Source organism: Bombyx mandarina, chromosome 26 (assembly GCF_030267445.1).
Source record: "Bombyx mandarina strain Sakado chromosome 26, ASM3026744v2".
NCBI classification, from domain to species: domain Eukaryota; kingdom Metazoa; phylum Arthropoda; class Insecta; order Lepidoptera; family Bombycidae; genus Bombyx; species Bombyx mandarina.
This window is the reverse complement of record NC_143232.1, coordinates 1,762,307-1,789,883: the sequence shown is the minus strand read 5'-3', so window position 1 is coordinate 1,789,883 and position 27,577 is coordinate 1,762,307. Positions and strand designations below refer to the sequence as shown.

Here is a 27,577-nt window from a genome sequence, read left to right as displayed (position 1 = left end):
CTGCGCCAACTTCTTATAATGTGGAATAAGGGCAAGAAGCAGCAAGAACAAGAATACTAGTGTCGTTATTATAAATATTAGGGGTTAAAGTATGAAATTGCCCATTTGTACTGAAAGTTTCAAATATTTTTTTTCATTAGCCAATTTATTTAATCATAATATCTACCATTATTATCAGAATCTATAACTATATTGCTGCCGTCTAATAGGAAGGTCATTTGTGCCTTTGCGATAGGACTCTGGTGATTTAGATCTTACAAACTGTGTGAAAGCATTTTGTGCTGCCTCCTGGGAAGTAAACTTTTTATCACATAGAAAATGGTCCAAATCACGAAAAAAATGGTAGTCCGTTGGTGCAAGGTCTGACAAATGCGGAGAGTGACGAATAGTTTCTAATTGCAGTTCCTGTAGAGTTAAAACGGTTTCTCGTGCTGTATGAGGTCTCGAGTTATCATGGAGCAATAATGGTGAAGATCGATTCATGAGTCGGGGCTGTTTCACTGCAAATTTTGCTATCATTGTTTGGAGTTCGGCACAGTAGATATATGCCGTGGTTGTTTGACCAGATCGGAGAAAGCTATAGTGAATAACATCATGCTGAGATCACCAAACAGTTACCATTACCTTTTTATTGGTAAGCTTTGCTTTAGGACACTTTTGCGGTGTTTGACCTGGGGTCAGCCATTGCATTTTTCGCTTACGGCTATCGTAAGGAATCCACTTTTCATCACATGTCACAATTCGATCCAATATTGCTTCATTTCGGTATCGATTCAACAAGGCAACACAAGTTTCAGCGCGCGTTTCTATCTGCAGATCAGTCAAATTATGAGGCACCCATTTTTTTTTTTATACTTATTGTACACAAAAAAGAAAAAACAATAATAACAGATTTAAAAGAATGTCTAAATGCTATGTACAAAGCTTAACTTACGAGCTTAACTCATTCATGAGTTTTTTCCAGCAAACCATTAACAGAGAGAAACACGATATATAAGAGGGGAAAAATGTACAATATAAAAGGTATTAAAGCATGACATTTTTCATATTTTTTATTTTATTGATTTGACGCCAATGAGTCATTGTTGTTGGTAAGGTAACATTAAGCCATGCCGCTAATTCCTGGGTAGTTTGGCTCGAATTGGCTTCCATCATCTCTTTCAATTCATTGTTATTCACATGTCTGGGTGGGTGGTCTTCAACGTGGTTCGTTCTTCAAATCAAAATTTCCGTCACGAAAGCGCTTAAACCAAAATCGCACGGTGCGTTCATTATCAGTCCCCTCTCCAAACGCAACATTGATATTGCGAGCTGTTTCTGCAGAGTTAGTTCCACGTCGGAGCTCGTATTCAAAAATCACTCGAATTTTCGAAGTATTCATCTTTCTTGTCTAAGCTGAATAAAAAAACAACTGAAAATGCAAATGGTAATCATTTGCAAAAAGTTTCACTCAAAAATCTCAAACCATGAAGGCTCTATGTCAATTCGAAGTACCTATTAGACTAACCGTTATAATATTATGTTCCTAATTGCGTATCGTGAAAACAGCACGCTAATTGTAAATGTTGATGAGCAGACTCCCTGCATATTTTGCATTGTGAATCTAGCGTGAAGTGTGGAATCGCCTTTAATATACGTCATGGCGTCTATTGTACAGGAAAGACTTGCGAACGGCCCAAAAGCGCTAACAGATCATAGTGAGTAAAGATTATGAGCTATTGGGCTTCTTCGTTGTTATCGTGTTTGTGGAAACTAAGTGTGAAAGTGTCGTCATGAAATTGGCACTCGTGAATGGTGACGTCACTGTAGATATTAAAAATGCGCTCTTTGTATAGCAAAATAATTTAATTTTACTTTCGCTAACGCAAACAGCCAGAGATTGGATTGTGGAAGATGTATATTAATGTAGTAATGGTTTAAGGATTGATTAATAAAAAATTGTGCATTGAATTAAGTACAAAATATTTTATTGATTTTCAATTTTACAACATAACGTTTATCACTAAGTAAACTTTGGCAGACATTAACTTCAAATTATATTTAAAATTGAATGTCTTATTATTAAGTCTTAAAGCTGTAATTTAATTACATATTAAAATTAACGAGTAGATTAAATAATACTAGTATTTATGGCAGTCGTTTTAAAGGTCATTTTCCTATAGCTTTAGCCGAACCGAGGACCTCGATCGCCGGGCCCGCTTTGACGATCCCGTCACGGATGTTCCTGCCCATTTTTTCCTGAAAAAATAAAAACCAAACAATTAGTCTGTGGAGCTGCTGAGAACAATTTTATTCGTATATTTCTTCATCAAAAGCCCTTTCTGTTTCTGGTCAGAACGTCTAGAGACTAGACGCAAGTGATAACCGAACGATAACTCAAACATACTAACTTTAATATTTTTAATAATGTGACATTTAACTATGCGATGTAAACCATAAGATTATGTCGACTGAATCGTCAATAAAAATGAACTCTAATGAAAAAAGTACGAACGAATCAATTAAAAAGTTTACGAAAGTTTTTTTTTGCTTTAAAATAAAAAAAATATAACAAAACAGAAAAGCGGCTTCAACAAAATAAAATCATCAATTAACAATAATTGTATATGGACTACTAAGTATAACCGAGATTGACCATATGAAATTCATCCACTTTTAAATAAATAATTATTAAAATCGGTTCACCTTCAAAAAATTTCTAAGGTAACAAACATTAAAAAAAAAAGTCGAATTGAGAAACTCCTCAAGCTTTTAAGTCGGTTTAAAAAAATTACACAGAATTGAATAAAGAACCACTTACAATTTTTTTGAAGATCTTCCACCTGGGCTCGGGAGCAGCGCTGGTCATGCTCAAAGCCAGCACCAGAGCGAAGACGAAGGATAGGATCTTTGCGAAATTCATTGTAAGTTTATGTAAATTCAAACGCGGACGTTAAGATACTAGCGATGCTGTACTGATCGTTTGATGTGCACTATCAGAATGTAATTAATTCAGACTAGTTTCTCTTTATATATACAAATTCGCGTGGTTTGTTGTTAGACACTCTCGAGCGCAAGATAACGGGTCAATTGAGGTTAAACACAAACACGAGAGGGAAGTACCGCCCGCTCTGATAAAAGTTAATCCCCACAATTAATGCTCTCCCAGTTAATGAGGATTTCGCATTTTTAACAAAGGTCAACCGGAAAATGTGTTCCTCACGTTTGAGAGGCAATCGCGGCTTACATAACCACAACGATTCGAACTTGTTAACAAAGTCATTCACCAATGCAATGTACTAGGCGAGTATATTATTTTTTTATTGCTTAGATGGGTGGACGAGCTCACAGCCCACCTGGTGTTAAGTGGTTACTGGAGCCCATAGACATCTACAACGTAAATGCGCCACCCACCTTGAGATATAAGTTCTAAGGTCTCAGTATAGTTACAACGGCTGCCCCACCCTTCAAACCGAAACGCATTACTGCTTCACGGCAGAAATAGGCAGGGTGGTGGTACCTACCCGTGCGGACTCACAAGAGGTCCTACCACCAGTGATTACGCAAATTATAATTTTGCGGGTTTGATTTTTATTGCACGATGTTATTCATTTACCGTGAAAGTCAATCGTGAACAATTGTTGAGTACGTATATTAAGAACTGACACTTGTGTGATACTTGATGGTTATCATGACTCAATGCTTAAAGTTCGAAACGTCGCTAATAATTAATTGACTACAGAAAAACATTAACGAATAAAGGGATATTAGGATTATAGAGTGACATACATACTTATATACGTTTAAATATATACATATATAGATAATGAACATCTAACGGTAGGCAGCGACTTGCATTTGCCCCTGACATTGCTGATGTCCATGGGCGACGGTAGCCGCTCACCATGGGGTGAGCCGTATTCTCGTTTGTCTACAAGGGCAATAAAAAAAATTTAAGACAAAAAGCAAACAGACCTGGTCATTCATTACACAATATTTGCCCACTGTGGGAATCGAACCCGCTACCCCCGGCGCGGCCTGAGTCAGAAGTTTTAATTACGTTATAGACTAGATATTCTGAAGAATCTATGGCCTAATTGGCAACGAGGCTAGATTGATTCGTAGTATCAGCCATTTATATCGTGACCTTGTAATGTTGTTGCTATCGTTCACATGTACTGCGGTATTGAATTGATATAGAGTAATAAAAGCGAGAGCAGCATCATCGTGTGATTACCGGTGACGAAAATACGATCTGGTATTGTGTTGTTCTATAAAACTGAGACTTGAGTGTTTTGAGATGTTACGGAGATCTTACGGATTCTGATACAGAACCACCTAAGATCTGATCAACCAAAATACTCAGTTTCAGGCTTAACTGTACCAGACATAGACCTGACTGCTTCATTGCCGTAATTGATCTTATCTTTGACATGCTAATGATTGTGACAGCTAAATTTAATACTTTCTTAAGCCATCCAAGAACGTTAATTCAACCTGTGTACTGTTAATGACACATCTTGTGGTTTAAGGAAATATGTCATTGCAAAGGGTATGTCCCTTGAGCTTTCAAGAAATCATCGATTTTATTATTTATCCTTGAGTTTTTATTCAATTTTCTTGCATGGACAGACTTTATTCCAAATTACTGGACATGTGAATGTTCTTTGTCGTGGAGTCGTGATGTATTTTATTTTTATTTTTTTGTTGCTTATATGGGTGGACGAGCTCACGGCCCACCTGGCGTTAAGTGGTTACTGGAGCCCATGGACATCTGCAACGTAAATGCGCCACCCACCTTGAGATATAAGCTCTAAGGTCTCAAGTATAGTTACATCGGCTGCCCCACCCTTCAACCCGAAACGCATTACTGCTTCACGGCAGAAATAGGCCTGCTATCTGTATGTCTGTTATCTTCTGTTATAAATATCTGTTATATAACGACTGTCTATACTACTACTATTGCTAACAATATCTAGCTCATATTACGAAGACAAAGACAATCAGAATCGCTATGATTGTTAAAATACTTTAATATTACCGAGTTTCTTACATGAGGACTTTTTTTGTGATCGAGGTAATAATTTATTGCCCTTGTAGGCAGACAAGTATACGGCCCACCTGATGGTGAGTGGTTACCGTCGCCCATGGACTTCAGCAATGCCAGGGGCAGAGCCAAGTCGCTGCCCACTGCTTAATACTCTCCACAAGCCTCTTTTGAAGAAGGAGATGTCATAGCGCTCGAGAAACACCGTGGAGGGGAGCTCATTCCATAGCCGGATGGTACATGGCAAAAAAGACCTCTGGAAACGCATTGTCAATGAACGCAGCGGTTCCAGATAATATGGATGAACTCTGCTCCGTTGGCGGGAGGTGCGATGATAAAAAGGAGATGAGGGGATCATCTCAAGCAATTCCTCAGAGCACTCCCCATGGAACATACTGTACAAAATACAGAGGGAACCGAAGTCCCTCCGCGGACCCATAGGTTCTAAACGATCCGTGTTTTCGAGCCCAGTTTTACCAGGATAGATGGGCGAGTATTGATTCAACCAGAAGAGATGTGATTAGCTAACGGCTGCCCGAGCGCCTCCGAAGGAGACCTTACAACTCAAGAGCAGCTGCTTCGCGAATGAATCTACTAACGGATCGGAATCACGACTCGTTGAGAAGACCCGGCGATAAACTCAGTTAATGCATGGATAACACGAGACCTGTGAGCTTGGCCGCGTCCATTGTACTAATAACGTCATTATAGAGATAAAGCCAGTTTATCTGTGTATATTTGCAGTTCGCGGTATTTACAGTAGTTTTTATGTCGCGTTCGACATTTTTTTTATTGCCCTTGTAGGCAGACGAGCATACGGCCCATCTGATGGTGAGTGGTTACCGTCGCCCATGGACTTTAGCAATGCCAGGGGCAGAGCCAAGCCGCTGCCTACCGTAAAACACGACATGGACACGTTGGAACCGTTACAAAATTGTTTTTTAAGCTATTGCATAGATTTTATCGCGGGCTTTGAGCGCGGCGACTGAATCAAGAAATTCCGTAACGAAAATAACCTGACACCCCCACTACGCCTACTATGTAGCTCGCGTTCAACACATTCACACGTTGCACTTGTGTAGTGTTTGTGAATAAGCGCGTGGCGTGACGTCACGCTGCATGCGCATCATGAAAAGTCTGACCATTTCTCTCTCGCGCGGTCTAGCTTATGAGTGTGAAGGGGACAGTTAATGTTTTGCTTTTATTAATGTTTAATATAGCGTGGTCTTGTTTTATTATTGTTGTAATATTGAATTATCATTGTCTAATTATAATTGCATAAGTTGATAAAAAAGGCTATGCAATAGCTTTACCGCGGCAGTTCCCGAGTGCCACACGTTTGTTTTTTATTTATTTATTATTGCTAAAATAGGTGGTCGAGCTCACAATCTACCTAGTGTTAAGTGATTACCGGAGCCCATAGATATCTACAGCGTAAATGCAGTCACCGACCTCGAAACATGAGTCCTAAAGTCACAGTTTTTACAGTATAACGGCTGCCCCACCCTTTCACCCAAAACGCATTACTGCTTCACGGCTGAAATAGGCAGGGTGTTGGTGCGGACGAGACGCCCTAACTGAATAAAAAAACATAATTTATCAATTATAACATATTAAACGTATAACCAAAATGCACGTATGCTGCGTCATAGGTACAAAATATGTATTCATAATTTACGAGGAAACATAATGTAAACACAGGCAATGAGCCGATAATTTGCATCGGGACTTCACTGGTGAATGTCGTTGGAAACAAACCAAAAAGCATTACGCTTCAAGATTGTAGTAAGTACCGCTTATAGGCGACAAAATAAGGCTCACATTTGAATAAACATTACACGATTCTAACAGCAAATCTTAGACGAGTTTTAAAAGCTATATATATTATTATATCGTCGTTGTCAAACCAAAATCTGCTATGTTGCACTTTTTGAGATTTATTTTTTTGATCCTTTCGTATAGTTCACAGCCCTATCTACCGTATAAAAAGAAACTGTTATCTGTATCTATTTAATATTTATCTATAGCTTTCATTTGATATAGTTTACTGATGGTAGGACCTTTGGTGAGTCCGCACGGGTAGGTACCACCGCCCCGCCTATTTCTGCCGTGAAGCAGTAATGCGTTTCGGTTTGAAGGGCGGGGCAGCCGATGTAACTATACTTGAGACCTTACAACTTATATCTCAAGGTGTGTGGCGCATTTACGTTGTAGATGTCTATGGGTTCCAGTAACCACTTAACACCAGGTGGGCTGTGAGCTCGTCCACAAATATAGGCAATAAAAAAAAAAAAAAAAAAAAAAAACGTATTTACTCGTTAAGTAATTCAAAATAGAGTTTTTGCACATAGCAGGTTTTGGTTTGACAGCGACGATATATAAAATTTACACTTGAATATTTCATTCTGACACATTAACAAAGAGTAGTAAGTAGGACTACAGAAATGAACTTTGTAAAGATCCTGTGCGTCGTCTTAGCGCTCATGCTGGCTTTGAGCATGGCGAGTGCCGTGCTTGAACCCAAACGGAAGGTCTTAAAAAAAATTGTGAGTTAAGACCATCAAACCTTAGGCAACAGAATTAAAAGGTTGAATTTTCTATGTCGTGGTCCAGTTGATATTTAATGATAGTTAAAGCAAGGACTTCGGTCGAGGTTATTTTTTATTGCTTAGATGGGTGGACGAGCTCACAGCCCACCTGGTGTTAAGTGGTTACCAGAGCCCATAGATATCTACAACGTAAATGCCGCCACCCACCTTGAGATATAAGTTCTAAGGTCTTAAGTATAGTTACAACGGCTGCCCCATCCTTCAAACCGAAACTGCTTCACAGCAGAAATAGACCTACCCGCACGGACTCACAAGAGGTCTTACCACCAGTAATTACGCAAATTATAATTTTGCGGGTTTCGTTTTTATTACACGATGCTATTCCTTCACCGTGGAAGTCAATCCTGAACATTTGTAGAGTACGTATTTCATTAGAAAAATTGGTACCCGCCCGGGATTCGAGCACCGGTGCATCGCTCAATGAGCTCAGTGAGCATGAATGAGCAGCCACGCTATAGGAATGCTTAGACTCCGACAAGAGCTCAACCATATACCACCAGGACAGAGCTTGTACTTCGCCCCAAGAACCACTGCCTTCATCTAGTGCTTTTCAGGTTTATATACCTGCGAGGTATTTTCAATTTCATGTCCTAATTAAAACTGCTTTGATGGCTTCCTCACGCCATTATTTATAACTAGCGACCCGCCCTCGCTGCGCTTCGGAAACTGTAATCTATTATTGATTTCTCCACTATTTAATGGCGGTTATTATACATATAAACCTTCCTCTTCAATCACTCGATCTATTAAAAAAAACCGCATCAAAATCCGTTGCGTCGTTTTAAAGATTTAAGCATACATAGGAACAGATATAGGGACAGAGAAAGCGACTTTGTTTTATAATAATATGAAGTGATAAAACATAATAATTTTCCGTCATTCCCAATACTTCACAGTTCACGCGGTCACAAACTTAAACTAAGATGTTTAATTGTGTTAATTTATTTATCCTGAAAACATAACGCCAAGTCAAATAAACCGCTAAAACTCAAGATACGGCTAATTCTTATGCATACAATGCCAAAAAAAAATAACAATAAAGAGTTTTGACGAGAAAACCAGTTGATGGTAGTAAGATATGGTTAATTTGATTTTCCTTTTCGCAGGAGAAGATTGGTCGCAATGTCCGCGATGGAGTCATTAAGGCAGGACCAGCCGTGGTGGTCGTTGGACAAGCGGCATCCGTCGGAATGTGAAGGAAAGTGAAATACGTACTCAACAAATGTTCACGATTGACTTCCACGGTGAATGAATAACATCGTATAATAAAAATCATATCCGCAAAATTATAATTTGCGTAATTACTGGTCGTAGGACCTCTTGTGAGTCCGCACGGATGGGTACCACCACCCTGCCTATTTCTGCCATGAACAGTACGCGTTTCGGTTTGAAGAATGGGGTAGCCGTTGTAACTATGCTTGAGACCTTAGAACTTATATCTCAAGGTGGGTGGCGCATTTACGTAGTAGATGTCTATGGGCTCCAGTAACCACTTAACACCAGGTGGGCTGTTAGCTCGTCCACCCAACTAAGCAATAAAAAAATATATATACTCGCCTAGTGCATTGCATTGGTGAATGACTTTGTTAACAAGTCCGAATCGTTGTGGTTATGTAAGCCACGATTGCCTCTCAAACGTGAGGAACACATTTTCCGGTTGACCTTTGTTAAAAATACGAAATTCTCATTAACTGGGAGAGCATTAATTGGGGGAATTAACTTTTATCAGAGCGGGCGGTACTTCCCTGTCTTGTTTGTGTTTAACCTCAATTGACCCGTTATCTTGCGGCTGAGAGCGTCTAACAACAAACCACGCGAATTTGTATATATAAAGAGAAACGAGTCTGAATTAATTACATTCCGATAGTGCACATCAAGTGATCAGTACAGCGCCGCTTGTGTCTTAGCGTCCGCGTTTGAATTTACATAAACTTACAATGAATTTCGCAAAGATCCTATCCTTCGTCTTCGCTCTGGTGCTGGCTTTGAGCATGACCAGCGCTGCTCCCGAGCCCAGGTGGAAGATCTTCAAGAAAATTGTAAGTGGTTCTTTATTCGTTAATGTGTAATTATTATTTTTAGCCGACTTAAAAAAAATGAAGAGTTTCTCATTTCGACTTTTTTTAAATGTTTGTTACCTTAGAACTTTTTTGAAGGAGAACCGATTTTATTGATTCTTTATTTAAAAGCGGATGATTCTTTTCATTCGAGTTCATTTTTTCTTGACGATTCAATCGACTTAATCTTAATTCTTAAATCGCATAGTTAAACGTTACATTATTAAAAATGTTAAAGTTATTATGTTTGAGTTATCGTTCGGTTATCACTTGCGTCTAGGGTCTCTAGACGTTCTGACCAGAAAGAGACAGGCTTTGATGAGGAAATACGTATAAAATTTCTCTCAGCAGCTCCACAGACTAATTGTTTTATTTTATTTTTTCAGGAAAAAATGGGCAGGAACATTCGTGACGGCATCGTCAAAGCGGGCCCGGCGATCGAGGTCCTCGGTTCGGCTAAAGCCATAGGAAAATAATCTTTAAAACGTACGCCATAAATACTAGTATTATTTAATCTACTCGTTAATTTTAATATGTAATTTAATTACAGCTTTAAGACTTAATAATAAGACATTCAATTTTAAATATAATTTGATGTTAATGTCTGCCAAAGTTTTCTTAGTGATAAACGTTATGTTGTAAAATTGAAAATCAATAAAATATATTGTACTTAATTCAATGCACATTTTTTTATTATTAAACCATTACTACCTTAATATATATACATCTTCCACAATCCAATCTCTGGCTGTTTGCGTTAACGAAAGTAAAATTAAATTATTTTGCTATACAAAGAGCGCATTTTTAATAACTACAGTGACGTCACCATTCACGAGTGCCAATTTTATGACGACACCGTTTGAACTCTATAGAAACTGCAATTAGAAACCAGTCGTCACCCTCCGCATTCGCGAGACCTTTCACGAACGAACGGACTACAATTTTTTTCGTGATTTGGACAATTTTCTATGTGATAAAAAGTTTTCTGCCCAGGAGGCAGTGCAAGATGCTTTCACACAGTTTGTAAGATCTAGATCACCAGAGTTCTATCGTAAAGGCATAAATGTCCTTCCTATTAGGTGGCAGCAATCATAGATAATAATCTATACTAATATTATAAAGAGGAAAGATTTGTTTGTTTGTTTGTTTCGAATAGGCTCCGAAACTACTGGACCGATTTGAAAAATTATTTTTCCATTAGAAGCCGACATTGTCCCTGAAGAACATAGGCTACTTTTTAAAAAAAAAAAAAAAATTTTTTTGGTTTCATGTGTGTTTTAATGTTTCCGAAGCGAAGCGAGGGCGGGTCGCTAGTGGTAGATATTTTAATTAAATAAATATGTTAAATGAACAAAAAAAAACGAATTTCAATTTTTCAGTACAAATCGGCAATATCATACTTAAACCCCTAATACATTTTATAATAACGACACTAGTTTTCTTGTTCTTGCTGCTTCTTGCCCTTATTCCGCATTATAAGAAGTTGGCGAAGCATGTTCTCTTATCATGCTGCTAATTTGCCATGAGTTTTATGACCGACAACCGGCCTCTCGATATATGATGGCCACGACCCTCAGCAGTGAGGAAAAGACGCGACGTGGAGGACCGGCCTGACGTCTAGGGCTATATCACATTCATCCATTGCGACGTGCCACAAGGACTATACTGTTTCTTCTTTTTTCTTCTTTTTGTATTTATTTACTTCTAACTTTACTATTTACGATGAGTCGTGGAAGGCGATGCTCGACTTCTGCGAGTGCACGATCTCGCAGAAGGAGGCAGCGCGGCGGGGTGCGTCAGACACGCACAAGCACGCTGCCGTCGAGCGGGGGCTAGGGAGGCGGATCTCGCCCAAGCCCCGGTCCTCTAAGTATTTCGGGTCCCCCTCACATGTCAGCCTGGGGACCGGCGAGGGAGGCCTAAGAAGACGACGTGCAAGTTGCTCTGTGCACGCGTTTTACACAAGAGCATCCGGGTGATCAAAGGCCGGCTACCCTCGACTCACGCTGGTACTGACCCAGCCGGATATTCCGTAGGATAACCCACTCTAACCGGCGCCATCTAGGCGGGCTTTGGATAGCCTGCTGACCGAGAGGACGCGTGGCGCCGACGACTGCCGGTCCGGCGTCCCAAGAGGGAGGTGATGGGAGGGATGTGATCCGCACTAAGCACTTCACTTTGCCTTTTCATGAGTTCTGTCTCATGCGAGGTTTGGACGTGGGTTATTGAGCGACAGGAGGTTTTAGTCAGTTCGACTCCGACATGCATTAATTATGCAAAAAAAATGCATTAAATCAATAAAAAAAACATTAAACTCACAACCATGTATTTGACACACACACGCTTATATTATACTTTTCTGTTTTTTGTTAAAGTCTGTGGTCTAATTGAGAATAGATTAATATTGTTTGTCTTTAATATTATTTGTCTATAGTGTAACCTTAGATTATAGAAGTAAAGTCTTTGACCATAATAATATTCAAACTTATAATTTCAATTACTTACAGTCGAAATTCCGCTACTGGGGGACCACTAGTAAGTTATTAATTATTTCAATTTGTTTCTGACTAGCTTAAGTTTGTCAACACAATACGAGATCGTATTTTCGTCACCGGTAATCACACGATGATGCTGCTCTCGCTTTTATTACTCTATATCAATTCAATACGCAAGTACATGTGAACGATAGCAACAAAATTACAAGGTCACGATATAAATGGTTGATACTGCGAATCAATCTACCCTCGTTGCCAATTAGGCTATAGATTCTTCAGAATATCTGCTAGTCTGTAACGTAATTAAAACTTCTTTAACTGACTCAGTAGGGTCGCGTTGAGGGTCACGGGTTCGATTCCCACAGTGGACAAACATTGAGTAATGAATGACCAGGTCTGTTTGCTTTTTGTCTAGTTTTTTTTATTGCCCATGTAGACAAACGAGGATACAGCTCACCCTGGTGAGTGGTTACCGTCACCCATGGACATCAGCAATGCCAGGGGCAAAGCCAAGTCGCTGCCTACCGTTAGATGTTCATTACCTATATATATTTAAACGTATAAGTATGTATAACGTATAAGTATGTATGTCAGTCTCTGATCCTAATATATCTTTATTCGTTAATGTTTTACTGCAGTCAATACATTATTAGCGACGTTTCGAACTATAATCATTGAGTCAAGATAACCATCAAGTATCACACAAGTGTCAGCTCTTAATATACGTATTTATCAAATGTTCACGATTGACTTTCACGGTGAAGGAATAACATCGGGTAATAAAAATTAAACCCCCAAAATTATAATATGCGTAATTACTGGTGGTAGGACCTCTTGTGAGTCCGCACGGGTACCACCACCCCAACTTTTTTTTTTTTTTTTTTTCGGGTAGAGAGCCGAACCTCCTACGAGGTCCCCGCGCAAAAGGGGCGCGCGGGGTATGTGAGACTCAACGATCTGCATGGTGTTGTGAGCAGACCGCGGGCCCAAGGATTTTAGGACCCACCCACTAAACGACTCCCCTGCACTCTTACACCCGACGTCCGATCCCCTCCGAGGTCAGAACCCGGATGAGGTAGGGGGGCTATCGCGGTCAACACTACAACCAGACGGCGCGGCTCACCCCAAGGACGCCCAGCCGACGGAGCCTTTGAGGCGGATCGAAGGCTCTGAAACGTCGGCCGTCTCGGTACGGCAGCCCGTCGGGCCGCCCAGACGGTGCCGCTGGTGTCCCGGAATACCCCGCTGGACCAGAACCAGCCTGCCGGGTCGGGACGCTATACACCGTCGACCGGTCGCTCTATTCACTCCACGGCAGCGCGCTAGAGTGCTGGTAGCGCGCCGCGCGGCCTCACCCCCTCAGGTCGCCCCTTGACCTTCACCGGGGGGAGGCCGCCACCTACAGACCACCACCCCACCTATTTCTGCCTTTTTTTCCTACCTAAACTGATAGCTTTGAGAGGCTATTTCAGCGTAACCTTAACTAGTAGGTGAGCTCACGGGGCTCAGACCTGATGACGTTACTAACACAAACCCTAGCAAGAGCCGTGCTTAGCAGAATCTACCACTGGATCGGAAACGCGACCCACCGAGCAGATCCGGCGAGAAAAGCAGTGGGCTGTGTCTGTGGGTTAATTTACTCGTCGAGCCGCTCATCGCAAGCGACGGGTTCGACGAGAACGGTGACCGGTGCTTGAGGTACCTAAAAGCACCGTTAGTGGATCGGGAGGATCCGAAATGACGTGTTTTGGGGCGACGTCGACTGCTTTCCATTCGGTCCGCAAGATCGGGAATGTAGTTACCGGCGGCCACGATAACAGGGTTCTCGTGTCGTGCCGCTTTGTCGAAGTGGCGCATTGATGCCGACTGTAGATACTTACTGATGGACTCCAAGTTCAGGTCATCATGGAGGTCGACGTTCCTGACGAACCACGGGGCTCCGACGGCTATCCTGCAAAAACGGGATTGAATAATTTGTAGTGATTTTAAGTTGGCGCGGGCCGCGTGAGCGAACGGGGCGTATGCAAGTTTTGTAGAGTGTCACCTTATTTCTAAGGAACAGTTTACTTCGCTTGCAAATAAATCATCGGATAGAATTTCTGCCGTGAAGCAGTAATGCGTTTCGGTTTGAAGGGTGGGGCAGCCATTGTAACTATACTGAGACCTTAGAACTTATACCGCAAGATGGGTGGCGCATTTACGTTGTAGATGTCTATGGTCCATTAACCACTTAACACCAGATGGGTTGTTAGGTCGTCTACCCATCTAAGCAATAAAAAATAAAAATAAAAACATACTCGCCTAGTACATTGCATTGGTGAATGACTTTGTTAATAAGTCCGAATCGTTGTGGTTATGTAAGCCACGATTGCCTCTCAAACGTGAGGAACACATTTTCCGGTTGAGCTTTGTTAAAAATGCGAGATTCTCATTAACTGGGAGAGCATTAATTGGGGGATTAACTTTTATCAGAGCGGGCGAGGGAAGTACCCCTCCCTTGTTTGTGTTTAACCTCAATTGACCCGTTATCTTGCGGCTGAGAGCGTCTAACAACAAACCACGCGAATTTGTATATAATATAAAGAGAAACGAGTCTGAATTAATTACATTCCGATAGTGCACATCAAGTGATCAGTACAGCGCCGCTTGTGTCTTAACGTCCGCGTTTGAATTTACATAAACTAACAATGAATTTCGCAAAGATCCTATCCTTCGTCTTCGCTCTGGTGCTGGCTTTGAGCATGACCAGCGCTGCTCCCGAGCCCAGGTGGAAGATCTTCAAGAAAATTGTAAGTAGTTTTTTAATCAATTCTGTGTAATTTTTTAGCCGACTTTAAAAAAGTAGGAGTTTCTCAATTCGAATTTTTTTTTTATGTTTGTTACCTTAGAACTTTTTTGAAGTTAAGCCGATTTTAATGATTCTTTATTTAAAAGCGAATGATTTTTTTCATTAGAGTTCATTTTTTCTTGACGATTCAATCGACTTAATCTTAATTCTTAAATCGCATAGTTAAACGTTACATTATTAAAAATGTTAAAGTTAGTATGTTTGAGTTATCGTTCGGTTATCACTTGCGTCTAGTCTCTAGACGTTCTGACCAGAAAGAGACAGGGCTTTTGATGAAGAAATATCCGAATAAAATTGTTCTCAACAGGTCTACAGACTAATTGTTTTATTTATTTTTTCAGGAAAAAATGGGCAGGAACATTCGTGACGGCATCGTCAAAGCGGGCCCGGCGATCGAGGTCCTCGGTTCGGCTAAAGCTATAGGAAAATGATCTTTAAAACGTACGCGATAAATACTAGTATTATTTAATCTACTCGTTAATTTTAATATGTAATTAAATTACAGCTTTAAGACTTAATAATAAGACATTCAATTTTAAATATAATTTGAAGTTAATGTCTGCCAAAGTTTTCTTAGTCCAAGATCCAATCTCTGGCTGTTTGCATTAACGAAAGTAAAATTAAATTATTTTGCTATATAGAGAGCGCATTTTTAATATCTACAGTGACGTCACCATTCACGAGTGCCAATTCTATGACGACACTTTCACACTTAGTTTCCACAAACACGATAACAATGAAGAAGCCCAATAGCTCGTAATCTTTACTCATTATAATCTGTTAGCACTTTTGGGCCGTTCGCAAGTCTTTCCTATACAATAGAGCCATGACGTATATTAAAGGCGATTCCACACTTCACGCTAGATTCACAATGCAAAATATGCAGGGAATCTGCTAATCAACATTTACAATTTGCGTGCTGTTTTCACGATACGCAATTAGGAACATAATATTATAACGGTTAGTCTAATAGGTACTTCGAATTGACATAGAGCCTTCATGGTTTGAGATTTTTGAGTGAAACTTTTTGCAAATGATTACCTATCGATTTTCAGTTGTTTTTTTATTCAGCTTAGACAAGAAAGATGAATACTTCGAAAATTCGAGTGATTTTTGAATACGAGTTCCGACGCGGAACTAACGCTGCAGAAACAGCTCGCAATATCAATGTAGCGTTTGGAGAGGGGACTATCGTGATGGAAATTTTGATTTGAAGAACGAACCACGTGGAAGACCGCGCACACTTGAATCAATGAAAACATGAGTGAATAACAATGAATTGAAAGAGATGGTGGAAGCCGATTCGAGCCAAACTACCCAGGAATTAGCAGCATGGTTTAATGTTACCTTACCAACAGCAATGACTCATTTGCGTCAAATCAATAAAATAAAAAATATAAAAAGTGGGTGCCTCATAATTTGACTGATCTGCAGAAAGAAACGTGTGCTGAAACTTGTGTTGCCTTGTTGAATCGATATCGAAATGAAGGAATATTGATTGGATCGAATGGGGACATGTGATGAAAAGTGGATTCCTTACGATAGCCGTAAGCGAAAAATGCAATGGCTGACCCCAGGTCAAACGCCGCAACAGTGTCCTAAAGCAAAGCTTACCAATGAAAAGGCAATGGTAACTGTTTGGTGGTCTCACCATGATATTATTCACTATAGCTTTCTTCGATCTGGTCAAGCAATAATGGCAGATGTCTACTGTGCCGAACTCCGAACAATGATAGCAAAATTTGCAGTGAAATAGCCTCGACCATGAAACAATCTTCACCAATATTGCTCCATGACAACGCGAGACCTCATACAGCACGAGAAACCGTTTTAACTCTACAGGAACTGCAATTAGAAACTAGTCGTCACCCTCCGCATTCGCCAGACCTTGCACCAACGAACGGACTACCATTTTTTTCGTGATTTGGACAATTTTCTATGTGATAGATTACTAGAGTTCTATCGCAAAGGCATAAATGACCTTCCTATTAGGTGGCAGCAATGTATAGATAATAATGGTAGATATTTTGATTAAATAAATATGTGTATAAATGAACAAAAAAAAACGAATTTCAATTTTTCAGTACAAATCGGCAATATCATACTTAAACCCCTAATACATTTTATAATAACGACACTAGTATTCTTGTTCTTGCTGCTTCTTGCCCTTATTCCACATTATAAGAAGTTGACGCAGCATGTTCTCTTATCATGCTGCTATTTGCCATGAGTTCTATGACCGACAACCGGCCTGTCGAAATATGATCGTCACGACCCTCAGCAGTGAGGAAACGATGCGAGGTGGCTTGACGTCTAGGCCTTTATCTCACTCATCCATTGCGACGTGCCACAAGGACTATTCTGTTTCTTCTTTTTTCTTCTTTTTGTATTTATTTACTTCTTACTTTACTATTGACGATGGGTCGTGGAAGGCGATGCTCGACTTCTGCGAGTACACCATCTCGAAGAAGGTGCATCAGAGACGCACAAGCACGCCGGCGTCGAGTGGAGGCTAGGGAGGCGGATCTTGCCCAAGCCCCGGCCCTCTAAGTGTTTCGGGTCCCCCTCACATGTTGGCCTGGAGACCGGCGAGGGACGCCTAAGAAGACGACGTGCAAGTTGCTCTGGGCACGCGTTTTACGCAAGAGCATCCATGTGATGGAAGGCCGGCTATCCTCGACCCACGCTGGTTCTGACCCAGCGGGGTATTCCGTAGGATAACCCACTCTAACCAGCGCCATGTAGGCGGGCTTTGGATAGCCTTTTTTTTCGGGTAGGGGGCCGAACCTCCTACGAGGTCCCCGCGCAAAAGGGGCGCGCGGGGTATGTGAGACTCTACGATCTGCATGGTGTGGGCTTTGGATAGCCTGCCGACCGAGAGGACGCGTGGCGCCGATGACTGCCGGTCCGGCGTCCCAAGGCGGAGGTGATGGGAGAGATGTGCTCCGCACTAAACAGTTCACTTTGCCTTTTCATGAGTTCGGTCTCATGCGAGGTTCGGACGTGGGTTGTTGAGCGACAGGAGGTTTTAGTCACTCAGGTTTTAGTCAGTTCGACTTTGACATGCCCCGCCCTCCATCCCCAGGGCGGAAGTTTTTTTTTTATTATCCTTGTAGGCAGACGAGCATACGGCTCACCTGATGGTGAGTGGTTACCGCTGCCCATGGATTTCTGCAATGCGATGAAGTCCGGCGATTTCCTCCTAACCGAAATAAAAAAAAACCTTTTTACGAAAATTGCGTGCACGGAGGAGCATGAAATTTGTCACACTTATAGAGATTATAAAGAGGGAGTGCAGAATGCATATATTTTATTTTATTTTATTATGGATAAAAAATATATGAAATCAATAAAAATACACACACTACCATGTATTTGACACACACACGCATAAATACTCTTTTGTTTATCATTAAAGTCTGTAATCTAATTGAGAATAGATTAATATTGTTTGTCTTTAATATTATTTGTCTATAGTGTAGCTGTGGTGAAACTTTTGATTATAGAAGTAAGGTGTTTGACAATAGAACCATAATAATATTCAAACTTAATTAATTATAGTCGAATTTCCGCTACTGGGGGACCGCTAGTAAGTTATGAAATATTTCAATTTGTTTCTGATTAACTTAAGTTTGTCAACACAATACGAGATCGTATTTTCGTCACCGGTAATCACACGATGATGCAGCTCTCGCTTTTATTACTCTATATCAATTCAATACCCAAGTACATGTGAACGATAGCAACAACATTACAAGGTCACGATATAAATGGCGGATACTACGAATCAATCTAGCCTCGTTGCCAATTAGGCCATAGATTCTTCAGAATATCTGCTAGTCTATAACGTAATTAAAGCTTCTTTAACTGACTCGGTAGGGTCGCGTTGAGGGTCACGGGTTCGATTCCCACAGTGGACAAACATTGAGTAATGAATGACCAGGTCTGTTTGCTTTTTGTCTAGTTTTTTTTTATTGCCCATGTAGACAAACGAGGATACAGCTCACCCCATGGTGAGTGGTTACCGTCACCCATGGACATCAGCAATGCCAGGGGCAAAGCCAAGTCGCTGCCTACCGTTAGATGTTCATTATCTATATATACCTAGTCAGGTCATAAATTCTGTCACATGTTTAATGTAAAATAATTGAAACAAGTTTATTCATTATGTAACCATTCATATACCAAAATAAACTTAACAAAACAGATTCTTATGACACTAAAGTTTATTCAAAATGACCTCCGTGATTTTGAATACAGGCCTTCAATCTGCGCGGCCAGTCGTCTATCGCAGCACGAACGAGGTCCATGTCAATATCGGCGGCTGCCTTAATCAAGGATGTCTTGAGTGACTCCAAATTGAGATGAGGCTTTGAGCACGCCTTTTTCTCCAAGTGTTGCCATATCTTGTAATCTAACGGATTCAAATCTGGACTGGAGGAGGGCCAGTCTTCGTGCCGGATGAAGTCGATTTCACGCGCCGCCAGCCAGTCTTGTGTGCTCTTCGCTCTATGAGCTGGCGCCGAATATTGTTGGAATACCCAGTGCCTGTTATTGAACATGGTTTGAGAAACAGGTTCCACAAGGTTCGTCAGGACTGTATTTTGATACACAACTGCATTCGTTTTTACACCTTTCTCACAAAAATGTACCTCTGTTAAGCCCCAATAAGAAACTCCCAACCATACCATGAGCGAGGATGGAAAATGACCTCGTTGGACACGCGGAATACGGTTGCTCGCTTCTTCACTACTGTGTGCGTACACCTTATCATTTTGTTTGTTGTAGCTCTCTTCTACGGTAAAAATTTTTTCATCCGAGAAAAGAATTTCCCGATATTTTTTTCCCGCGTACCGCTTCAACAAAGCGTGGCATCTCTTCAGTCTCAGGTCCATTAGACGAGCATTCAAACGATGTCCTGTTTTTCTTCGATATGCCCGAAGCCCTAAGTCTTCATTTAACACCCTTTTCACCGTGGTTCTGCTTAACCCCATCTGAAGGGCCAACAGTTTCTGCTTACGTTTGGGATTTCTTTGAATTCGCGCCTTCACAGCTTTTATCACTGCTGGAGTCCTAACAGACCGAGGGCGACCACTTCTTGACCTGTCATCTACACTAGAGTCTTCATTGTATCGTTTGATAGTACGATAAACGAATCTTTTGGTTATAGTCAAATTTTTCAGTATGTTAAAAATTTGAATTGGCGCGTAACCGCAACGATGCAACGCAATAACTGCAACACAGTCTTCTTTAAGCGTCCACTCCATATTTAAAAATGAGTAAAATTCTAAAAGTATACATTTTTATTTTCATGAACAATTCGAAATTCGAATTCAATAAACTTTTTTGTGGCCAGCATTCTAAAAGAAAAGTTTTTACTGTGTGACAATACTTATGACCTGACTAGGTATTTAAACGTATAAGTATGTATAACGTATAAGTATGTATGTCAGTCTCTGATCCTAATATATCTTTATTCGTTAATGTTTTACTGCAGTCAATACATTATTAACGACGTTTCGAACTATAATCATTGAGTCAAGATAACCATCAAGTATCACACAAGTGTCAGCTCTTAATATACGTATTTATCAAATGTTCACGATTGACTTTCACGGTGAAGGAATAACATCGGGTAATAAAAATTAAATCCGCAAAATTATAATATGCGTAATTACTGGTGGTAGGACCTCTTGTGAGTCCGCACGGGTACCACCACCCCAACTTTTTTTTTTTTTTTTTTCGGGTAGAAGGCCGAACCTCCTACGAGGTCCCCGCGCAAAAGGGGCGCGCGGGGTATGTGAGACTCAACGATCTGCATGGTGTTGTGAGCAGACCGCGGGCCCAAGGATTTTAGGACCCACCCACTAAACGACTCCCCTGCACTCTTACACCCGACGTCCGATCCCCTCCGAAGTCAGAACCCGGATGAGGTAGGGGGGCTACCGCGGTCAACACTACAACCAGACGGCGCGGCTCACCCCAAGGACGCCCAGCCGACGGAGCCTTCGAGGCGAATCGAAGGCTCTGAAACGTCGGCCGTCTCGGTACGGCAGCCCGTCGGGCCGCCCAGACGGTGCCGCTGGTGTCTCGGAATACCCCGCTGGACCAGAACCAGCCTGCCGGGTCGGGACGCGATACACCGTCGACCGGTCGCTCTATTCACTCCACGGCAGCGCGCCAGAGTGCTGGTAGCGCGCCGCGCGGCCTCACCCCCTCAGGTCGCCCCTTGACCTTCACCGGGGGGAGGCCGCCACCTACAGACCACCACCCCACCTATTTCTGCCTTTTTTTTCCTACCTAAACTGATAGCTTTGAGAGGCTATTTCAGCGTAACCTTAACTAGTAGGTGAGCTCACGGGGCTCAGACCTGATGACGTTACTAACACAAACCCTAGAGCCGTGCTTAGCAGAATCTACCACTGGATCGGAAACGCGACCCACCGAGCAGATCCGGCGAGAAAAGCAGTGGGCTGTGTCTGTGGGTTAATTTACTCGTCGAGCCGCTCATCGCAAGCGACGGGTTCGACGAGAACGGTGACCGGTGCTTGAGGTACCTAAAAGCACCGTTAGTGGATCGGGAGGATCCGAAATGACGTGTTTTGGGGCGACGTCGACTGCTTTCCATTCGGTCCGCAAGATCGGGAATGTAGTTACCGGCGGCCACGATAACAGGGTTCTCGTGTCGTGCCGCTTTGTCGAAGTGGCGCATTGATGCCGACTGTAGATACTTACTGATGGACTCCAAGTTCAGGTCATCATGGAGGTCGACGTTCCTGACGAACCACGGGGCTCCGACGGCTATCCTGCAAAAACGGGATTGAATAATTTGTAGTGATTTTAAGTTGGCGCGGGCCGCGTGAGCGAACGGGGCGTATGCAAGTTTTGTAGAGTGTCACCTTATTTCTAAGGAACAGTTTACTTCGCTTGCAAATAAATCATCGGATAGAATTTCTGCCGTGAAGCAGTAATGCGTTTCGGTTTGAAGGGTGGGGCAGCCGTTGTAACTATACTGAGACCTTAGAACTTATACCGCAAGATGGGTGGCGCATTTACGTTGTAGATGTCTATGGTCCATTAACCACTTAACACCAGATGGGTTGTTAGGTCGTCTACCCATCTAAGCAATAAAAAATAAAAATAAAAACATACTCGCCTAGTACATTGCATTGGTGAATGACTTTGTTAATAAGTCCGAATCGTTGTGGTTATGTAAGCCGCGATTGCCTCTCAAACGTGAGGAACACATTTTCCGGTTGAGCTTTGTTAAAAATGCGAGATTCTCATTAACTGGGAGAGCATTAATTGGGGGATTAACTTTTATCAGAGCGGGCGAGGGAAGTACCCCTCTCTTGTTTGTGTTTAACCTCAATTGACCCGTTATCTTGCGGTTGAGAGCGTCTAACAACAAACCACGCGAATTTGTATATATAAAGAGAAACGAGTCTGAATTAATTACATCATTCTCGCTCACGACTCGGTCGTGCGCGGACGTGCTTTCCGATCCGTGGCCCGCTTGCGAGCTGCGTCTCTGAACTCACAGTTGTGCTCGACAGTGTAGTGACCGTGAATACATCGTGCGTACAATTCAGTAGTGCGGACGTGCCGATCCGTTGGTCGCTTGCGATCTGCGTATCGAGGTCCATTTTTGTGCGCTAAAGTTTTGTAACCGCGAACCCACCCTTACCAACTGCCTTTTTCAAGGCAAAACCAATCGCTACGTTCAGGCTTCCTGTGGCACTCACAGGCTAGCGATTTCCTAACCCTTCCCAAAACAACAGTCTTTTTCAAGACTAGACCCCCGCTCGCGATTCTGCCTGCTGTAGCACTATACAGCCCGAGCGGGTTCCTTTCCTTTTCCCCGCCGATTGCCGTTTTCACGGCATAGGCATTCCCCCCCCCTGCTCCTTGCTGTCCTGCAGCACAGGGGGGTTACAAATCCTATCCGGGGCCTCGCCTTTCGGCGAGTTCAACAAAAGTCCCGGGGCCGCCCCCCCCGGGCAAGAAGACCGAAGAAATGGAGCAAGAAGATATTAGGGATATTGTCGGGTTCCTCCGGGATAGGTACCCGTCAATTAGGGCCGAGTACTTAGAGTATAGGGCCGCCCGTGGCAATCCCTCCCCCCCCGCGTCCGTCGCCGCGTATTTCAAACGTGCCTCGGAGGCACGCCGCGCGCCCCCCGCCGCCGCGTTAAGTTCGAGCGCACGTTCCGACGATGCGACTCAAGAAGCGCCTAGCGCTACCCCCACCCCCGCGCCCGCGTCGACTACGTCATCGCGCGTCTCGTCCGTCGCGACCTCGATAGTTTCGAGTTCAGGCTCCGATACCGAATCGGAGATGGATTTCGAATCCGCGTCAAGCCCTCAGCCTGGAACTTCGGATGGGTTCCAAACCGTAACGCGCGGTAAAAAGCGTACTCGCGCCGTGGAGTCCCGGAGCTCCACGACGAAGCAGACTAAATCCGCGACCGCCTCCCGCCCGCAGGTAGTCGTGACACCGGAGTCGGACTCCGCTCGCCGTGTAACCCCACCGCCGCGTCCCAAACCCGCGCCCGCTCCTAAAGTAGCTGCCCCGCCCCCGCTGATTCTCCAGGAAAAAACTGCGTGGAACCGCGTTTCCCAGGCCCTTCAGGCAAATAAAATTAATTATACCCATGCGCGTAACGTCGCGCATGGGATTCAGATAAAGGTCGCAACGCCGGGCGACCATAGGGCCCTCTCTTCATACCTCCGAAAGGAGAACATAGGTTTTCACACCTATGCTCTTCAGGAGGACCGCGAGCTCCGCGTAGTAATACGCGGAGTCCCCAAGGAGTTAGACATCGACTACGTTAAGGAGGATCTGATCGCTCAGTCACTCCCTATAGTTAGTGTGCATCGGATGCACAGTGGGCGGGGCAAGCAGCCCTATAATATGATTCTTGTCGCGTTGGAGCCAACCCCGGAGGCCAAAAAGAAAATTTCATGCCTCTCGAAAGTTTGCGGCTTATCCGGGGTCTCCATCGAAGCCCCCCATAAACGTGGCACTCCCGGGCAGTGCTACAGATGCCAGCTATATGGCCACTCGGCGCGTAATTGCCACGCGCGTCCCCGCTGCGTGAAGTGCCTCGGCGATCACGCTACGTTAGATTGCGTTAGAGATAGGGAAACCGCGACCGAACCCCCAAGTTGTGTCCTATGCCTTAAGCAAGGGCACCCCGCGAACTACCGTGGATGTCCTAGGGCTCCGCGCAAGCGTTCAACCCTCCCAGCTCCGCGAACCGTCGGCCCAAAGACTTCGGCACCCTCAGTGCCGAAACCTGCCTTCGTGCCGGCTGCAGTTCCCACGGTTTCAGCGTGGAAAAAGCCGCTGCCATATACGAAGGCGGGAACGCAAACCGCACCCCCGCCCTCGCTCGCGACACGCCCCGCGCCCCAGCCCCTGCTCGCACCTCGCCCCGCGCCCGCGTTCCGCCCCCCGCAACCCTCTGCCGTCAACGACTTCGCGCTCGTGCGCGACTTCGTCACCGCTGTTAACTTCGACCGTCTGCGATCGTTCGCAGACGCGATACGTAGGTCGGTAACCCCCGAACAGAGACTCGCGGCCGCGTTCGATCACATGGACGTATACGAGTCCGTGTCCCGCACTTTATAAAAATCTTTACCGGTAATCAATGGCGCAAAAAGGTAGAGAAAAACCGTATTCCCTTACGTTAGCATTCTACAATGCTAACGGACTCGCGCGGCAACGCGATCAAATTTTCGAATTCCTCCGCGATAATCTTGTAGATATTCTATTAGTGCAGGAAACCTGTCTGAAGCCCTCGCGTCGCGACCCGAAAGTCGCGAATTACGTCATGGTTAGGAATGACAGACTCACCGCCTCCAAAGGCGGGACTGCCATTTACTATAGGCGGGCCCTGCACGTTGTCCCTCTCGATACTCCCTCGCTCTCACATATCGAGGCGTCAGTGTGCCGTATCTCGCTGACGGGACACCAGCCGATCGTCATCGCATCCGTTTATCTCCCCCCGGACAAGCCCCTTCTGAGCAGTGACATCGAGTCACTGTTCGGCATGGGAGACTCCGTCATCCTGGCAGGCGATTTAAATTGCCACCACACTAGGTGGAACTGCCATCGTACTAACGTTAACGGTAGGCGTCTCGACGCGTTTATAGACGACCTCACCTTTGAAATAGTCGGTCCCCCAACTCCAACATGTTATCCGTATAACATCGCGCTCCGTCCGAGCACTATAGACCTGGCATTGCTTAGGAACGTAACTCTGCGCTTGCGTTCCATCGAAGCAATGTCAGAGCTCGACTCAGACCACCGACCTGTCGTTATGCAGCTCGGTCGCCCCCACAACCCAGTCACTGTTACGAGGACCATGGTGGATTGGAATAAGCTGGGCACGTGCCTAGCCGACACCGCTCTGCCAATCCTCCCTTACGGCCCGGATTCGAATCTATCCCCCGAGGACACCGTCGAATCCATAAACATCATTACCGATCACATATCTTCCGCGATCATTAGATCTTCTAAAGAAGTCGATGTGGAGGACAGCTTCCACCGCATCAGACTGTCCCCCGATCTTAGGAATCTCTTAAGAGTTAGGAACGCGGCAATCCGGGCCTACGATCGTCTTCCCACGCATTCAAACCGGATTCGGATGCGTCGTCTACAACGCGAAGTCCACTCCCGCTTAAGCGACGCGCGTAACGATAATTGGCATAGTTATTTAGAACAACTCGCGCCCTCCCACCAAGCATACTGGCGACTAGCTAGGACTCTCAAATCCGAAACTACCGCTACTATGCCTCCCCTCGTACGCCCTTCAGGCCAACCACCGGCATTCGATGACGATGACAAGGCTGAGCTGCTGGCCGATGCACTGCAAGAGCAGTGCACCACCAGCACTCAACACGCGGACCCCGTACACACCGAGTTAGTCGACAGGGAGGTCGAGCGCAGAGCTTCCCTGCCGCCCTCGGACGCGTTACCCCCCATTACCACTGACGAAGTTAGAGACGCGATCCACAACCTACAACCTAGGAAGGCACCCGGCTCCGACGGCATCCACAACCGCGCGCTAAAATTTTTGCCAGTCCAACTGATAGCAATGTTGGCTACAATTTTAAATGCCGCTATGACGCACTGCATCTTTCCCGCGGTGTGGAAAGAAGCGGACGTTATCGGTATACATAAGCCGGGCAAACCGACAAACGAAACTTCTAGTTACCGTCCGATTAGTCTCCTCTCGACGATAGGAAAAATTTACGAACGGCTCCTTAGGAAACGCCTCTGGGATTTTGTTACCGCGAACAAAATTCTCATTGACGAACAGTTCGGATTCCGCTCAAAACACTCGTGCATACAACAAGTGCACCGCCTCACGGAGCACATTCTGATAGGACTAAATAGGCGTAAACAAATCCCGACCGGCGCCCTCTTCTTCGACATCGCGAAGGCGTTCGACAAAGTCTGGCACAACGGTTTAATTTATAAACTGTACAACATGGGAGTGCCAGACAGACTCGTGCTCATCATACGAGACTTCTTGTCGAACCGTTCGTTTCGATATCGAGTAGAGGGAACTCGTTCTCGTCCCCGTCAACTGACCGCCGGAGTCCCGCAAGGCTCCGCGCTCTCCCCGTTATTATTTAGTTTGTATATCAATGATATACCCCGGTCTCCGGAGACCCATCTAGCGCTCTTCGCCGATGACACGGCTATCTACTACTCGTGTAGGAAGATGTCGCTGCTTCATCGGCGACTCCAGATCGCAGTAGCCACCCTGGGACAGTGGTTCCGGAAGTGGCGAATAGACATCAACCCCACGAAAAGCGCAGCGGTGCTCTTCAAAAGGGGTCGCCCTCCGAACATCACTTCGAGCATCCCACTCCGTAGTAGGCGCGCAAACACCTCCGCCGTTAGTCCCATCACTCTCTTTGGCCAGCCCATTCCGTGGGTCTCGAAGGTCAAATATCTAGGCGTCACCCTCGACAGAGGGATGACATTCCGTCCCCATATAAAAACGGTACGCGACCGCGCCGCGTTTATTCTAGGACGACTCTATCCAATGCTTTGTAGTCGAAGCAAACTGTCCCTCCGTAATAAGGTAACTCTCTACAAAACTTGTATACGCCCCGTCATGACGTATGCAAGCGTAGTGTTCGCTCACGCAGCCCGCACCAACTTGAAATCCCTTCAGGTTATTCAATCACGATTCTGCAGGATAGCCGTCGGAGCGCCTTGGTTCCTTAGGAATGTGGATCTCCACGACGACCTGGAGCTCGACTCCCTTAGTAAGTATCTACAGTCGGCATCGCTGCGCCATTTTGAGAAGGCGGCACGACATGAGAACCCTCTCATCGTAGCCGCTGGAAATTACATACCCGACCCAGTAGACCGAATGGTAAACCGTCGACGTCGCCCAAAGCACGTCATTACGGATCCTCCTGATCCATTAACGGTGCTTTTAGGCACCACAAGCACCGGTCACCGTCCTCGTCGAACCCGTCGCTTGCGACGAAGGGTTCGACGAGTGAACTAACCCATA

General features: G+C 44.2%; 4 protein-coding genes and 1 long non-coding RNA gene across 5 annotated transcripts in view; 3 read left to right on the top strand and 2 right to left on the bottom strand.

Annotated features, from left to right (window-relative positions):
- LOC149499757 (uncharacterized) overlaps positions 1-27,577 on the bottom strand; it is a 145,397-nt gene that overhangs the window by 70,587 nt on the left and 47,233 nt on the right. The gene's annotated exons all lie outside the window — the stretch shown is intronic.
- Positions 1,946-2,998, bottom strand: LOC114253011 (cecropin-B). Its single transcript, XM_089738804.1, has 2 exons — positions 2,801-2,998; positions 1,946-2,238 (listed from the first exon to the last, which is right to left on the bottom strand). Exons 1-2 carry the CDS (start codon positions 2,900-2,902, stop codon positions 2,149-2,151), a joined length of 192 nt encoding a protein of 63 aa, XP_089594930.1. The 5' UTR covers positions 2,903-2,998; the 3' UTR covers positions 1,946-2,148.
- Positions 7,471-8,903, top strand: LOC149499761 (cecropin). Its single transcript, XM_089738841.1, has 2 exons — positions 7,471-7,572; positions 8,742-8,903. Exons 1-2 carry the CDS (start codon positions 7,471-7,473, stop codon positions 8,829-8,831), a joined length of 192 nt encoding a protein of 63 aa, XP_089594967.1. The 3' UTR covers positions 8,832-8,903.
- On the top strand, positions 9,485-10,371 carry LOC149499760 (cecropin-B). The gene is made up of 2 exons (XM_089738757.1): positions 9,485-9,674; positions 10,079-10,371. Exons 1-2 carry the CDS (start codon positions 9,573-9,575, stop codon positions 10,166-10,168), a joined length of 192 nt encoding a protein of 63 aa, XP_089594883.1. The 5' UTR covers positions 9,485-9,572; the 3' UTR covers positions 10,169-10,371.
- On the top strand, positions 14,803-15,675 carry LOC149499759 (cecropin-B). Its single transcript, XM_089738840.1, has 2 exons — positions 14,803-14,976; positions 15,377-15,675. The coding sequence occupies exons 1-2, from the start codon at positions 14,875-14,877 to the stop codon at positions 15,464-15,466; spliced, it is 192 nt and encodes a 63-aa protein (XP_089594966.1). The 5' UTR covers positions 14,803-14,874; the 3' UTR covers positions 15,467-15,675.